The sequence below is a fragment of the Athene cunicularia genome, assembly GCF_003259725.1.
Source record: "Athene cunicularia isolate RWA chromosome 1 unlocalized genomic scaffold, athCun1 chr1_part2, whole genome shotgun sequence".
In the NCBI taxonomy this organism is placed as follows: Eukaryota; Metazoa; Chordata; class Aves; order Strigiformes; family Strigidae; genus Athene; species Athene cunicularia.
In genome coordinates, this window is record NW_020799092.1 from 4,034,312 (window position 1) to 4,051,355 (window position 17,044).

General features: G+C 44.1%; 1 protein-coding gene across 1 annotated transcript in view; it reads left to right on the forward strand.

The window, feature by feature from the left end:
* Positions 1–15,523, forward strand: part of PLBD1 (phospholipase B domain containing 1) — a 33,233-nt gene extending 17,710 nt beyond the window's left edge. The window contains exons 5-11 of the mRNA XM_026863221.1: positions 124–288; positions 1,432–1,576; positions 8,082–8,282; positions 8,391–8,531; positions 12,269–12,454; positions 13,592–13,698; positions 15,255–15,523. Of these exons, the coding sequence (XP_026719022.1) occupies positions 124–288; positions 1,432–1,576; positions 8,082–8,282; positions 8,391–8,531; positions 12,269–12,454; positions 13,592–13,698; positions 15,255–15,422 (1,113 nt within the window). The 3' untranslated portion in view covers positions 15,423–15,523. The remainder of the gene's footprint in view (positions 1–123; positions 289–1,431; positions 1,577–8,081; positions 8,283–8,390; positions 8,532–12,268; positions 12,455–13,591; positions 13,699–15,254) is intronic.
* Positions 15,524–17,044: the final 1,521 nt, after the last annotated feature.

Below are 17,044 nucleotides of genomic sequence, written 5' to 3' on the forward strand. Positions count from 1 at the left end.
ATTTCATAGACCATAGAAGAATTTCCTTTGAGAGCAAAAGAAAAATTCTAACAGCTGAGCCCGTCTTGATACTTCTCTGTCTGAAAGTGCTTTTTGTGGTCTCTCTTTTCTCCCTTTCCTCAGCCACTGAGCATCTTTGATGTCCAGTTTCTGAATGCAGTTGGAGACCTGTTGGACCTCATTCCTGCGTTATTTGAGTATTCTGCACGGGGTGGACAATGCAACATGGAGCCAGGAAGCCATGGGAAATATCAGTGGGATATGGGTCACTGCTCTGCACTCATCAAGGTGAGCACCAAGAACTTCATCTCCAGTGACTGCTTTTCTAGAGAAAAACATAAAAACTGTTTATGTGGGGGGTGTGTGTGTAAAGAGACTCCTGTCAATCAAGATGCTTTTATGGTTATCATTTCTGCTTCCATAGGATTTTGGGTTCAGTTTTGCTTGCTTGTGTTCAAAGGCAGGGAGAAAACCAAAACCACAGAGATAGACAATTAAAAGCTACTAGAATTATTAGGGAATGGGGAACTACCATGGAGAGGAGACTGTTAGAGAGTAATTTGTTCCACCAAGCCGAGTGAAGTCTAAAACGTGAGGTATTGTGAATGTCTACAAATACATTGGGCAAATGAGCAGGGAGGAAGGGAAGAGGATTGCTTAAACTAAAGAGCAGTGGCTAAAGAACAAATGGGTGCAAGTGGCTGATGTTTTCCAAGTGTTAACAGTGATAACTCTCAAACAGCTTTCCAATGAGAGTAATGACAGAAAAACCACTTTTAAGACAAGTGTCTGATACATTATAGCGGCACTTAAATTTTTCAGTTAAAATTATCAAAGATGTAGTCAGCATATGGAGACTTTGTGTACTCCAGAGCAACTTACCTTTACCTGAGAAGCATTTATTCAAGCATTTGCCTACAGCAAGAGGTTTTTGAGCTAACAACAAATCTTAGAACCAGGGAAATACTTTAAAAAGATGTACTATCAATATATGTATTTACTTTTTCAAATTGAATTTACTTGCATTTGATTCCGTACTTTAAAGTCACCCAAAGGCATTTTCACAGAAACGGCATGTTCTAAGTCAATCTTGGATATGTTTGCAGAGAGCTAATCTGAATGTGTTCAAGAGGAAATTGGGGAAACAAAACATACAGTGTGATGCAGGTGTTCCAAAAAAACCTAGGCTGTTTCATTTTGTAAAATAGCAATTAATTACTTGAAAACAACCCAAGCACAAGAATTATTTCCAGACGTTTCAGAAATTCATTGTTAAGTTCACAGTTAAAAGCACAAGAATCTGCTCCTTCTTGAACAGTGCAATTAATCAAACTACTTAAAACAAGTTGTTCTCCTACTTTCTATCAAGTACAAAACATGCAGAGTATAGTAAGGCCTGAAATTATTCATCTTTCTGGTTCTGTTTTCCAGGTTCTACCTGGATATGAAAATATATATTTTGCTCATTCCAGCTGGTTTACATATGCAGCCACACTGAGAATATATAAGCATTGGAACTTCAATATAGTTGATCCAGACACTAGCACCAGCCGTGTCTCATTCAGCAGTTACCCAGGTAAAGTCAAGAAAGCCAAAACAATGTAGATATCCAAGATGGCCTGGACCGTCTCGCAAATGTCTTGCCTGTAGAAAGGGTGATACCTCAACAAGCACTGGCTTCAATCTACCTTAAAACTTTTAGCCACTGAGAGGACAAAATGTCATCTTCAGTTTTCTGGCTTGAACAAGATATTGTTGTCATTGTCTTTTGTTGTTCATTAATCACCTTCAGTGCTCTGAATAGTACTAATTAAATATTCTACCTTTGGCACAAACATGCTGCTTTGAATTCTGCTTGTGTAGTCTACAGTCATCTGAATTGTTGAACTCCTCATCTTGCCTGTAGCATTTGCATGTTTGGTAATCAGTTTTGAACGCTTCTGTTTGCCACGGTGGTATGATTTGTGTGCTGTAATGGGATTATTAGAGAGTATCAGACACTGGCTATTTAAAATTGTATCAACTTCTTTGGTGTTGGTTAGCAAACTTCCATTTGTGGTGTTTTTTTTTCCCCCCTACATCTCCCTCTTCCAGTTTCTCTATAAGCTGTTACAGAGGGGAGTATTTTTTTTATTTCATGTGCTACTAATATAGATAGCCAGAATATTTAGAATCTCCCATGGGAAGGTTAGGCAGTGTATATTATTCTCAAGTTTCCTAGAGGAATGTAGGAAATTGCCAACGGTTAATGTTAGAGGTAAAATATGTACTCTTGCTAGAGTAGCACCAAGAAATGTGAACATGAAAAATCAAAGCTAATCTAGGTCTATAAGAGTGAATTAGCATTGCATAAGCTTTAAAGGTGGGATTTCAAATTCAAAAATACCCAAACACTCAGGAAACTTCATAAACCTCAAGTGAGATATGTGCCATAGGAGATGGTCTCATTCTGATGAAATTTTGTTGGTGGCTGACTTCAAAACATGCTTTGAATTACTGTGCTTGCCTTACCACGAAGGCAAGGGTCTTTCATGGCAGGGATTCCTGAGACTGACTGGGAAGCTGTTTTGAAAAGCAGTTGCATGCATTTCATGTCAAAAGCAAGTCTTTTTTTTTTGGGCAGGTTCTGATCCTCCTCGCTGACCCTCAGGAAAACAATGTTTTCTGACAGCTGAGATTTTTTGCTTTGAGGAAGGAGTAGAGGTGTTCTGGTGAATGCCTGTTAAGTGTACAGCCTTTCAAGAGCTTGAGTTATCTCCAATCCCCTGCTCGCTTGTTGCAAGGAATTTTGCCAAGCCTGTGTAACCTGGTAGAAAACCAAGGTTTCTATCTCAGCTCTGTTCATCACCTGAATGTACAGAAGGTTATTCTGGATATTGTATCTATCGGCAGAAATACTAGTGAGGATAGTACTACCCTTCAGGAGAATGTGGCTCTGTTTAGCAACTGTTGCATGCTGCATTGTGCTGCAGATTCAAAACGGGGGACCAGGATCAGCCATGCATCAAATTTATTATTTTATTTTTAGTGGGTATCTGTGGTGATGTCTCTGGGTGGCTTCTTGTGTGGATTCTTTGTATAAAGTGAAATACAAGTCTTCTGTTTTGATGAGTCTGACAAAGCGTGCTGTGTGGGAATCAGCTACTACTCTGCTGAAATGGTTGGGGTCTGTTCACTAGTGTACAAAATCCCAGTGTGCTTCCCTGAGACTATTGCGGTCTGCAGAGATAGCTTATTTTAAAGGTTGCTTGTGCCAGGTAGACTCTAACGCAGTGATATGGTAAAGTGTACTTCTACCAACAAAACTGAGTGAGAACTGTTGCAAAACATAGTTCCCATGGCTACAGTGAAGTTTGAGACACCTGTGGTATGTACTCACTGACTGCCTAATTACAGGATACTATCACAAGCACTAAAGGAGTATGATCCATTGACTACAGCAGATTGCATTAGCTGTGGGTGTGGTTCACAAATTTGCAGTTTTCCAGGGGATGAGTAAACTCTAAAGCACTGGCCTGGTAGTGATCTAGGCACATCGTGCAGGAAGAAGGGAACTGCCAGATTTCTCTGCTCCATGTTCTGATGAGATGAAGCCTTATATTTTCGGGGCATCTGACCATGCAATCTGCAGGTCCTGGCCACGGTTCAGCTTGATGACTTTAACTTCTCCCTGCACGGAAGTTCCCACTCTTATTTTCCATTCTGATAGACACTAAGAACCAGTAAGAAAGACCAAGCTGGTGAGCTCTCCTGAATAGTAACATGATCCTAGTGTACCTAGAAGTATTGACTTTTGGAGGAAACAAAGAACATTAAAAGATGTGTCCAATAGCTGTGTCAGAAAAGCTTCAAGGAGTCATTTGCCTTCTGAGAAAGAGTGTGCCAACTCCCTGATTTCTCCTGGGGTCACAGAGTATAATTGTCCAGATTGTTTATTTACTGAATTCAAAAGGCAGGCTACTGCACTGCAAACATTAATATTTGCTGTGACTCAGTTTAGAGGATCTAAGACTACTCACTAACCGTGATGCATGTCAGCGTGTGCATTATGATACAGCTAAAGGGCCTTGCACTTCCTTGCTTCTGCTGTCACTGAGCAGGTAGGAGGACAGGCAGGAATTGAAGTCTATCCTGACATCCCCAGCAGTTTCCCTCATTGCTGCCAGCACACTCAGATGTCCACCTGTTACAGCATGTCCTCTCTTTGCTGCTTTGTCCCTTTCAGAGCAATAGTAGTGCTGGAGAGGCACAGTCAAGTGGAAATGAATGCTAGTAGTAATCTCTGATTTTGCAGAATGATTTAGCTACTTGTTGCTTGTTTCCATGCTAGTCCTAGTCCTCACTTGAACTCTACACACAGTCTTAGCTTTCTCTTTGTTGAAAGCATCTGTGTAAGAGCTGCATGTAGGACAGCTCTGCAAACCTCTGGAAAGGAGGAATGTCACTGAGCTGGATGCTTGGGCACTCTTCAGTGTTTTGTTAGAGCTCTGGGCTAAGTACTTAATGTGGTTGGTGAATCTGCACAGCGGAGAGAAATTGTACAGACACATTACATTTGCTCACAAATGCTGAGTGAAGCAATGCTCATTGCGGGGTGATGACAGAGATTAGGTAAGTGCTGTGTTTTGCAGGACATATCTAGTAAAAGATCAGAAAGAAAGCCCCCCGCCTCCATGCATCACTGCTCTACACTGCCCCGTTGAGGCATTCAAAGAAATGAGCCCAACTAACAGATGAAATTTGCAGTTTTCCTTGCCCAGCAGGTTCCAAGATTTCCATCCATTTGGATGGACCTCTTGAACAGATAGTTTTGAACCCCATTTTAGAAAGGAAATCTACCATTTGTACCCAAGCATTCTGGTTGGGGTAGTGATCTACTTTCTCTGGACTGAGCCACAGTCTTGTATGTTACTCTGATTTTAGCTGTTTAAGTAAAACAGTTGAAAAGCACTTCACTGCCATCTTTACACCTCTGGTTTGCTGTCAGGATTTTCCTTGGTTGAGACACACTATGACATGGGAGCAAGATGGCACAAGATGTCTTGATGGATGGCTATATGTGTGCTGCTAAGGCGGGAGAGAGAAGTAACATGTGTCCCTTGCTTTGAAGTAATTTGCTGTTAGTGAAGAATCAGAAAGTGAAGCATTATCCTTCCTTGCAGCCAGAGCATGAGCTAGGAGGGACAGAACATGGAAAGGGCAGTAGTCCTTGTATTCAGGGCACCAGCTTGCCCGTGAGGTATTGCCAGACCATTATTTGCTTCCCTGCTCTCTCCAACATCTGTCTAAAACCTGGAGGGAAGCAGAAGTAAGTGTCTGAAGCACTTTGGAGAGGAAAGGACAGAGCTGTAGTGTGGGATGTGCTATTTCTTAGTGTATAGGAGAGGTCTGCAAGTGGACCCCAGGCAGCTAGCAGGAGTTCAGTCTTGGCATGAGAAGCAGCTGCTGATGGGATTAAGAAAACTAATCCAGAGAAGACATCTCCTTTCCTGTTGTCAAGTGTGTTTATATCTCAGAGCATTGAGCATCACAGTTGGGAGCTACTCTTATCTGTGTGAGGGGATGGCTAGACCTCATGGCTCTGACTTCCAGCCTGTAACACTGACCCTTTCTGTACTTGAGTGAGCATGACCTTTTAAAACACCAAAAAAGTCAGTGTCATCTGGTTGAGAAAGCAGCAGCCTACATCTTTGAGAACAATAGCTGCCAGGAACAAACATGTTACCCCCCACATACTCTTTGTTGTGCTGACTCTGGAGAACACTGGCTCAGATTTCAAAAAATATTTTGCTTTGCTTGGCAGATTAATACTGTTATGATGAACCAAACTCCAGGCTCTGGAAATGTCAGTTTTCCAGTGATGATTGGAAACTGAATCTAAATGGCTCAGACCTGGAAGATGCAATCAGAAGTGCTTTTACTTGATTCTGTGTAGAAAGAGTCAGGTTCACTGGAGGGAGGGGAAAAAAAAATAGATTGAGAATTGCTGATAGAAATGGAAGATGGTTTTTTAGAAACAATAGGTGAACCGTACAGTGAGATAACAGTTGACATTAAAAGGCATTTTTATTTTTCTATCACAACAGAGTCTCGTACATGCTTAAAAAGCAAAGAATGACACAAGAGGACATAAAATATCTGCTGCTATCTCTAGTCTTCACCCAGGTTTTATTTTTGTGGATATCTTTGCCCTGGGTAAACCTGTTGTATATGTTTTAACTTCCCTTTTTTTCAGGGATGCCTATGCCTTAAGTTAAAATGGTATATATTGTTTTGGAATAATTAGGCTAGTAATAGTGCATCATGGAGGGCACTCTGTATTATAAAATATTCCAGGATAAAATTTGGTAAATACTGAGGCCCAGGAGCAAATATGCTTGTTTTCAGTTTGGCTGAGCTTTGCAGTTTATGTGAATTAGAGTTCAAACTTAATTCAGCATGTTCCTTTTGTTGACACTTGCTTTGAGTGGAGTTTTTCCTGTTTTAACTCAGCTGTTGATTGAAAACAAAGTAAAAACTAATTGGTTTATTTTGAAGTAGGGTACTTGGAAACTGACATTCAGTTTGAATAACAATTGTTTAACAGTTTCATTTCTTACCTCTAGGCAAGCACTCAATATGTCAACAGTTTATCACTGGAGTATCCCATCTCTTCCTATAAAATAAACTGCCAGAGCCAGGTTTAGACTGTTTATCTTCTTGTCCTTATTTGAGAGAGAACTCTGTTGTTGATGCACATAATTTATTGACACTCTTTCTGTCTCCAAGAATAAAATACTAGGAACCACAAGCTGCCAGAATGTCCTGCCTATTCTATACTGACATATTTTTAGAGAACAGGTGACCACAAAGTATATTTTCCTGGATCTGTTCTGATTCAAGAACTTGAGACTTTAAAGAAATCTCGCTGAAACAGAGCCCTTAAACATTACTTTTGCTTGAAGAAGGTCTGTCTTTTGGTGAAAGCCCAGGAATAGGAGGCAGACCTGAGTTGTCTTTCTGGCTACTGTAGGTTGCTAACCTTTGTTTGCAGAACATATTAATAAAGCTTGCTGTAGAAGATTTTGTAGTGGAACTCAACTATTACGCTGTTGCACAGCATTTTAGCATTTTATGCTCTTTGAAGAGTGATACCATTACAAACTCATTAGCAAGAGACCAGGTTCTGGGTGACTTCCCCCATCAGGAGTTCAGTTAACAACCTTTCTTTCTCAACCTGGCAGCCTTTTATCTGCTAGGGAATCTCAAAGTCAAGTTATTTCTGCTTTGTAAGTAGTCACCATGCTATCTATGGCATTATAGCTGACTTTTGTAGCTCTGTATACCACCTCCTGGCTTGGGATCTGCAGTTGGACCTAGTACTTCTGTTGGCATGTAGCCTGGAAGGGAATCCTGCCCAGAAGATCCATTGCTGTGTTGAGTTTGCAGGACTGATAGGCATAGAAAAAAACAAAGACAACATGTCAGAAAGAGGAGTAGGCAAAACTTTCTCTCATATACAGGATGTGGTTTATGATTTAAGAGGTAGCCATTTCTTGGAGGTGCTTTTAAGAATAGTTAGACTGGAAAAGATCAAGCTAGAAGGAAGATTTGTCTGCTTGGCTTGATTAAGTCCAGAAGGGATTAATTTAAAAGGAATACTTGTTGTTCTTACAAAACAAAAATCTAAAACTGAAACTGGTTGATGAAAAACTTTGTGGAGTTTGTACTTTTGGTTTTCTTTGTTATATTTTTTAAAGGCATTTCTTGGTTGGAAACAAACACTCACTAGGCATTTATAGTATGTAATTGTCAGCATAAGAGTAAGATGCAGCTTGCCATATGAAGGAGGAACTTCCAAGCCTGGGATGCAAACAAGAAGTAAATGCTCTAGACAAAGGATTTAGGTTGTGTGTTGAAAGCATGACAAAGCTGACAGGTGGGCTTAAAGCACTTGCAGAAGTTGCCACCTGATCTTCAATATTTGTACAGTTTGATTTCAAACATACACATGTTGACTCATTCGTATCCTCTTGGCTTTTCTCTCTGTTCTGTATCAAAGGTTCACAAAGATAACAAATTTTGTATTATTGCTGTTTAAGGCTTTTTGGTGTCCCTGGATGACTTTTACATACTAGGCAGTGGCTTGGTAATGTTACAGACTACCAACAGTGTGTTCAACCAAAGCCTCATTAAGCAAGTGGTGCCTGAATCCCTGTTAGCTTGGCAGAGGGTCCGCATTGCTAACATGATGGCAGATGGTGGCAAAACTTGGGCAGAAACCTTCTCGAAGTGCAACTCTGGTAAGTACATTTTCATGTGAATCTTAGAAAAAGGGATGTATTCCCTCTCCCCCTTGTACCTTTTTCCTGCCCCAGGCAGGACATGTAACTAACTCTCTTCTTTCCTAGGGACATACAACAATCAGTACATGGTGCTGGACCTGAAGAAGGTCAAGCTGCAGAAGAGCCTTGATGATGGTGCATTGTACATTGTTGAGCAGATCCCAACCCTTGTGGAGTATTCTGACCAAACAAATATTCTCCGGAAAGGTAATAGCTCCTATAGTAGTTCCTGGCTTAGGAAAGCCATCTCTTTGTGCCAGCTGATGGAGAATTGTGCTTTATACCTGAGAAGGGTATACTGAACACCACTGGATATCAAGTTGGGAAGCTTTGTGTGACCATCCCTGTGTTGCCATGTCTATAACACATTCATTTCCCCTATATGCTGTGGCAGAAATGTGGTGAGGATCTGTGTATCTTAGAAGCAGAGGAGGGAAAAATAGATTTTCCTCCTTCTTGCCTTTTTTCTCCTATTATTTTGCCCTGTCTTAAAGACCTGTGAGGAAAAAGGTGAGGTCTATCTGAAGCAGTGCTAAATAGCTGATGCTGTGGGCTATTTGAAATGTTTGAGTGGGTTGCCCTACAAGAAGATGAACTTTTAAATATATGAGAAGTTCTCTGTTAAAAATTCAGCTCCTGAACTTTTCTGGAGCTCTGTTACCTGATAAATATTTTCTGTTTAAAAGATTGCCTTAACCCCCTAGCAAGACTAGGAACAAATTGATGGCAAACAAGCAAACAAAAATATAGGTCAAGCAAAACACCCACTGTCAAGTTTCATTCACAAATGTTCTTTAGACACTTTGTCAGCATCCAAAAGCCTGAGCTCATTCCACAAATCTAAGTGTATGTCTCATGCTTTGTGCTTCCTCCTCCAATCACATGCTCAGGGAGGGAGTTAATGAATTGCTCATCATCACTGAAATGACTAGAAATGCATTTATGTTAGCAGCTGGGGTTGCTTCCCTTTGGAATTTTTCATCGTGTCTTGCTCCTTGGAAAGTTCTGGCTTATTTTAGGCATTGCCACTATGTCAATATGTCTCTCCCTCATGCTTCTCTGGCTCCTTTACGGAAGTAGGCTGGTGCACCTTATCTGCCAGTGTTTGTGTGTGCTTCGGATAGTGGAATGCCTTGGGCTCTTCTGCGCTGTGTTGTGGATTGTGGTGCAGACAAAAAAGCTAATGGAAACCTTCTCTAGCTCTGGCACTTGAAGCAACGCAGCCACACCAGAGTGGAGGCCAGTCTTAGAGTTCGTTTTGAGCAGTGTTCGTTTTGACCCTGAGTTTGTTTTGAGCAGTGACTTGAGAGCTGCTGTGTGGGATTCCCTGTAAAACTGAGCCCAGCCCCTGGGCTTGGGCAGAAAGTGGCCACTTACTCCCTCCTAGGAGATCCTGTGTCTGCTCCGCTCTGGAAAGTGGCGGCATGTATTAGACTTTACATATTATTTTACATTTTCAGTATGGCTTTTCCCAGGTATCTAAATGCACCTTGTGTATATTGTTTAAGCTACCAGAGACTGACTGCTTCATTATCCATTAGAAGGGCAGCCCTTAGCACATAAGTGGGCTAAGCACTGCAGGAGTGCTGCCTTAGAGACCCCAGCACTGGTCTTGTAAGCAGTAGATTTGGACACCTCCATGCCATGCAGGGCACTTGCTGTACAACTGCCACTGAGGCCCCTGCTCTATTCCCTGGTGTTCAGAGCAGCCCATGTGAAGGAAGTTTGCCTTTCTCAAGAGCAGTGTTGGCTTAAAGTGTTTGTAGAGCTGGCCCTGGCATACTCCATAACTGCATTGTAGCTTGTATCCCAAGATCATGCGCTTCTGACATTCTGCTGACATTCAACCAGGAATCTCTTATGTTGCCCTTACCAGGCAAAGACGTCAAGGTGCTTTCTGTATGTTGACAAGGAAAACTTTTGAATCCGGGGTGAGAGCGGTACTGCCTCCAGTATAGGGATAGGGCACAGGAGTGGGCTGCAGTTCACATTTCCTGATGATGAGTAAACATCCATTTTAGCATCAAAAACATCCCGTCAGAACAGAACCAAGGATCTCAGTCCCTTCCACCATACACCTAATCTCATGGCTTTATCTCTCTGTTGCTGTGATCTCTTGCTCTGATGGGCAGAAGAGGAAGGCATTTTGTTTCACAGAATATTTGCTGCCTTCATGTCATCCCCCTTGCCTCCCCTTTCAACCTTACACCATCTGTGGCTTGTTTTTGTCACTGTTCATCCCACTAGGCCTAATGGGCAGGTTTTACTGGCTTATAGCAGCCCTTGGGTAAAGCCTACCTTGGGTTGGGTGCTGCACACTCTGCATGAGATTTGCAGTCTTGCAGAGCCTGAGACACAGAAGAGCTCTTGCTGGAGGAGAACTTCAATAGCTTTCTCTGGTTTAGCAATTTAAACACAAAGTTTTTGCAGGTGGGCTCCTTGCATTCATGTGAGGCAATAGCACCTTTCTGAATCACAACTAAACCCTGCTGGTTTGGAAGGTGATGTAGCCATATCCTCTGGCCTGCGTCATTAGAGGCTGTCAAATGTGCTCACTTCTGGAGAACACCTGTATTACAACACATGTACACAACCTGTTTCCTTCAGGTAGGCTCTAGGTCACGTAAGCAAATGCCAGCAGACCTGGTATTCCTGCCTCTGCTGCCTGCTGGGCAGGACCCAAGCTGGTTAGGCCTCTGCTCAGGCAGTGTTCCAGTGCTCCTGCTGTCTGCATAGCTGTTCTTCAGGAAGTTTGTATGTGTGTGTATCACTCCCAGTGAGTCCCATTTTCTGAGAATTTTACAGCCAGACTCCTCATGTTGTGCTGGCATGATGTTAATACATGAAGTGCTGCATTTACCAGTGTCTAGATAGTAAATCTCCAAGTCAAATCCTGGTGTGTGTGATTTGAAAAGCAATGCTGACAGCAGGAATACTAGTGCTTTGGAGAGAACCTGAAAGTGTGCTGCTCTTGGGACTTGCTCATGCTATATACTCTCTGCCTAAACAAAAAAAAAAAAAAAAAAAAAAAAAGAAAAAAGTTAAACATGAAGGTATAGGTATCTATTTTTATTTCTTCCAGGACTTGCTGTACCCAGATCCTGACCTGGATGGTCTCCTGGCTCTTCATAAGGTTTTCTGCTTTCTAGACTAGTCTTGTTTCAGGCACTTGTATATCACCTACCTAAAACTCTCTCTGGAGTTTTGGCTGGTAAGCCTGCTCTTTAGAGTTAACAAAACTTCAGGATTCACATTTGCTCTTGGAAAAGTTAGGGCAGGGCTCTGCTCTGCTGATTAATCACTTCCTTACCCTCAAAGGCAGATACTGGCAAATGTGCAGCTCTTCCCCTCACCTTATCGCTGTGTGCAACCACAGCCTTCCCATTACCACTGCACAAAGCATGTGCACGCGCTTTTTGCAGGCCTGCCTCCTGTTCACCCCTGCTAGCTCTGTAGTCTGTGTGTGTATCCATCTGTCCTGACATCTCAGCATAGTGCATTACTCTGCCTTGGTGAGATGGGAAGATGAGGGAAAAAGGGACTGACTTCAAGCCTCTTGCTGGGAAGTTTGGTGGCGGTAAATGATCTTACAGCCCTCTGAGGCTGAGCAGGGAAACCTCAGCAGGAGGGCTGTGGCTGCCCTGCGTGTTCACCTTGAGACTCCTGCAAGTGTGATCTCAGCTGTTCTGCAGGATGAGTCCTCAGGGTGGAAGTCTGGGGGTGGGTTGCCTGGGTACAGTCTCCAATGCTGTGACACTGGGAGTCAAACCTGGTCACGCCAGTGACTATTGCTTTATTTTCTTGTGTTCAAAACAGTTTGCGTTGTTCCTTGACACGCTGTTAAGTCAATGCAGTGTGGAAAATGGATTATTTTTCTTTTTTGATACCAACAAGAGCATTCAGCTTTTCTAAGTGATTAACAGATTGGGTTTTGTCTCTGGCAGGTTACTGGCCTTCATACAATATCCCTTTCCATGAAAAGATTTACAATCTTAGTGGATATGCAGCATACGTTGAGAAGTATGGCATGGATTTCTCTTATGAACTTGCTCCAAGAGCAAAAATCTTCCGTCGAGACCAGGGCAAGGTGACCAACTTGGAAAGCATGAAGTACATCATGAGATACAACAGTAAGACATGTGTTCACATACTGTGGAGCTAATCTTAATAAAGAAGTGTTCATTTTATTTCTTGGATTATAGTGGGAAGCTGCAGCCTCACACACAGATCAGTTATATTACACTAGGTACAGAGTACACACAAAGCAAAAAGCGAACACAAGCTTGCTGTCAAGGTAGAAAACCAGGCTAAAATTACTCTAAAAGAAGCAAGATTTGGTTTCTTCTAGAAGAAAGGCCCCTGGGCTTGCTGTTTGACCTTTCCAGAGAGCTTCTAACACTTCAGGAGACTCTGTAGACTGCCTTTACCTAATGCATCTACAGCCTGACAATCTTGAAAGCCTTATATCCTAAGCAACAGTTAGGTCAGATCAGGCAGAGAATTTAGTGTAAAACTAAGTTGTTTTTTTTCCCCTGTTCAGGCAAATGATCTTTGGTAGGTAATGCTCTGCTCTACTTTTCCTTGACAGGGTTCTCCTTAACTGGATTAAAACCAGTTTAATTAACTTCTGGCTAAGCCCATCTATACATAAAAATAGCTTTAGATGCTATTTTTTTTTTCCCAATTATAGGGAGCATGCTGATTGCTGGGTTTGGGAGGCCTCTCCCAGGGTGGGGTATCGCTACTATTTGGGCTGTGAGTAGCAGCATGATCAGAGAGGTTGAGGCTTGTTCACCTTCCCCTCCTAGCTTGCAACTGCTACAGTGGGTGTTCAAAGGCTTTGCTGCTTGCCTCTTATTTTACTCCAGAACAGGAAAAAAAAAGGTTCTAACTGTCGTACTTCTCCCTTCCCTTCCCCCTCTTCCTTTTCTCGTCTGCTTTTCTCTCCTTACAGAGTTCCTGCAAGCTTTCATCATGTCGTGTGGAGCTGCAGATATCTGTGGTTAGAGGTTAGCAGTGGTGCCCCTGGGATGCAGAAATAGCTGTATGGACTTGAATTAGGAACTTGTCCACTTAATGTCCTGTCTTGAGCACTGACTTCTAGCTGGTATCTGGGAAGGAGCATGAGAGCGATGTGATAGACCTGTGTTTCTGCCAGTATACTTTCCCAGCTTTTAGTGTCTTGGCACTTTGCATCAGCATTTTCTGAGGGCACTAACTTGTTTTTGTTTCTCCCTTCCTTCCCTCCCCACCACATTTCTTCTCAGACTACCAGCGTGATCCTTATGCTGAACACAATCCTTGCAACACCATTTGCTGCCGGGAAGACCTGAATCCTTCTTTTCCAGTGCCTGCAGGCTGCTATGATTCCAAGGTAAATTACCTTAATTCCAGTATCTGCTGAATGTTTGCTGCAGCTTATTTGTGCTATCAGACCTGTAGGATGTTTCCCTGCACTAGGGCAGGTGTGGCCAGGCCTGTCTGTTCCATCTTTTCATGCCATCCTGGTGCTTGGGCAGATGCTGAGATGGCATTCTGTGTAGAGTCTGATCTCCTGTCCCTGACAGCAATCCTGGCAGAGGTTACAGGGGGAGGTGTAAGGAAGGAATTACATCCATGGGAATTTGTGGTGGTCAGGGGTTTAAACCCTAAAGCCTTGCAGCAGGAGGAGCCCAAGAGAAGGCTGAAATGAGTCTCCACCTCGGGACTGACTGAGACAGTTGCACAGCCTCAGCCTCTTCATGGGGTTTGTGTGGGTGCCTCTCCAGAACCCACAGGAATGTGTTTTCAGCCTCATTTTAGCTTTACCTTTACAAAAGCTTGCCTCTCCAGTGAGTCACCCTGCTCCAGGGCTCCATCTCTCTGTGAAAAGTGCTTTGAGCAAAGTTTGGTAAAGATCATTTTGCTTTCTAGGGGGGTACAGGGAAATTCTATGACCCACTGTCCTGGAGAAACCAGTAGTTTTTCTAGGCAGCTTGTGTGATATTTTCATTGTGAGGGACATTACCTGAATAAGTCCTGACTTCGGCCCTGGTGAGCTGGGAGGTCATATGGTGCTTTATCCCATGGGGACCAACCTGCTGCGATTCTGGATTGTGAGTTTGGCTGTGAGGATTGGCTTGTGGAGGCTGTTTTGGCATTGCCAGTGTTGTGTGTCCAGTCAGCCTGCATAAGCCCAGGTCAGCTGCCTGCTGTAGTGGCCAGCGGGAGCTCCCAGAGCTGGTTGTTATGAGGTGAATCCAGAAAATTGCTGTGTGGAAAGGGAGTAGGTCAGTGCATGTTGGTTGTGGTGCCTTTGCCAGTACGCTTAGTCAAGGGGAATGGGCTGGGCTGGGGGAAGACAGGGGCTGAGGGGCATTGAGTGAAATAGCCCAGGGCAGAGGTAAAAGAGCAGTTATAAATAGTAAGGACAATTGTAGTGTCTCAGAGTGTGTGGGAAGATGGAACAAGATGGGGATCTCTTGGGAGATAAAGAAGGAACGGGGCAGAGTCTGGGCAGCAATATTAACTCTGTGCTGCCTTTGTACTTTCCTGAATTACCCGGACAGTGCCCCAGGGGACAGTCCAAGTGCTTAACACACAGCAGAGCTTAGGTCAGAACCTCTAGGCTGCCTGCTGCAGCTCCAGCTCTTCTGGAGACACGAAGACCCAGGGAGGATCGTCTGGAGGGCAGATGTGCTGCCTCTCTCCTCCCAGGTTTGTGCAAGGGCAGCGTGGGCTTGTGCTTTGCTACGGCCCTTCAGTGTTGACTGTTTAGTGGCTGAAGATGCCTCGGTGCAGGGGAGGAATGTTGCCTGGCCAGCATGCATTTCCCCTTGTGCACTTCCTTTATTGTTATCAAATCTCCTAGAACTGTTCCTGCTCTGTGGGATGGGTGCATGTCAAACACTGAGCCACCTTTTTGCCCTGAACTCCTGTCCTTTATTACAGGTGTCAGATTTCCGCCTGGCTTCAGCGTTCACAGCCACTGCAATCAATGGCCCCCCAGTACAGGGTGGTCTCCCTGTCTTTACCTGGAGACGGTTTAACAACACACGACACCAGGGCCTGCCAGAATCATACAACTTTCATTTCATCACCATGAGGCCGATCCTGTAAAACCAGCATCAATATTCCCAAATGGGATTTTTTTAAATGGAAATTTTCATTATTGTGTGTAATAAATTGACCTGGGTGTCCACATCCTTGTGCCTTTCCTGCTTTCCCCTGTCCTGACTGCTAGGTGCTCTACAGACATTGGCCACCTCGGTGGAGCCCAATGCCTGTTCTGTTCTGAGCCATTTGGGTGGCCCTGGCTGTGACTGGAGTTGATGGGAAGCCCCCATGGCACTGAGCCGGGGCACTGAGCCGTCATCACCGCTGTTCCCTTTGATGGCTGTGCAGTTCACTCCCACTGAGAGAGTGATCCGGCTCTGGTAGCACTCAGGGAGCTGCCTCCAGGGCTGGGCCAAGCCAGGTGCCTGCTTTGGGCCACGGTGGCCTTAACTCAGCTGGCTTCATGTCTGCCTTTTGTCTGAGCAGCACCTTCGAGATCTGCTGCAAATTGCTTCTCATCCAGGAGTGTCCCTAGTGAAGAGAGTCAAGGGGCCCTGTTCCCCATGGCACATGAGTGTGCTGGTTGTCTACAGGGCATGGCTCTCGGTGGTGGTTGCAAGGTTTCTGTTGTCTCAAAGGACCGTGCAACAGTCAGGCTGTGAAAGGTAGCAAAGGGATCACAGTGCCTGGTGATTTCTGAAAGCAGCCTGGTGATTTCTGAAAGCAGCCTGCTGCTTTTGGACACACCCCCAGCCCTCCTGCCTCAGGCTGCAGCATCCCAGCAGGGAAAGAGCTGTGCAGTGTTGGTGTGATGGATCTCGTCCTGATTGGCCCATGCAGTTGTTCAGTGACCTCTTTGCCTGTGACAGCGAGATAGCAGCAAGGGCCACGGCTGTATGTATTATTCTACCTGTGCTCACCCTGAGGAACTGAGTCACTGAGCTGTTTTGTGCTAGATGTTCTATATGTAATTGAGTTTTAAAAATAAGTACAAACAACCAGCTCTTTCCTCATGAACTTGATGGTCCAAGTTAAACAGTGCACAGCACTGCCCTGCATTATGAAGGTGACGAATGAGCAGTGTGAGGTTTTGATCAAGTCTCTGAAGTTCAGCTTGTGTGATGGGGAAAGAGACTGGGTTACTGCAGCATGGGTAAGGTTCCACCCTAAATGTTTGTCTGTGTCAGTAGGGCTGATTTCTGCCAAAGCAGGAGGGAGACTAGAAGATAAAGCAAAGCTTTTGCTGGTGTGAGAGACAAGAAACCAGGCCTGTGAGAAACTAAGACAAACAACCTGGGAAAGCAAAAGTTGAGGCTGATTGAAGAAATGCCTCAAACGCTCCCAAGACAAAACTCTGAGTCACAGGGTGCATGCTGTGGAGGCCGAAGCTGATAAGGCTGCCCGATGTAGCTGGGGGAGAGAGCCCTGTGGAGACAGGACGGCTCTGCCCTGGGGCACCTGGGCAGATTTCAAGGGCCATGTGTCCGGTGAATGAACTTTGCTTCATTATCCACGAAATGCATATTAAAGTTGATACCCCTCAATATGCTAACGAGGGCTGTCATGATCATGTAATTACATCATCCCATGGAACACCTTACCCGTCCCTGTACATGGGATACGTAGGTCTGTGGGTTGACCTAGGGGATGGACCCAAGGAAAGTGGGTATAAATCAAAGGGGAGA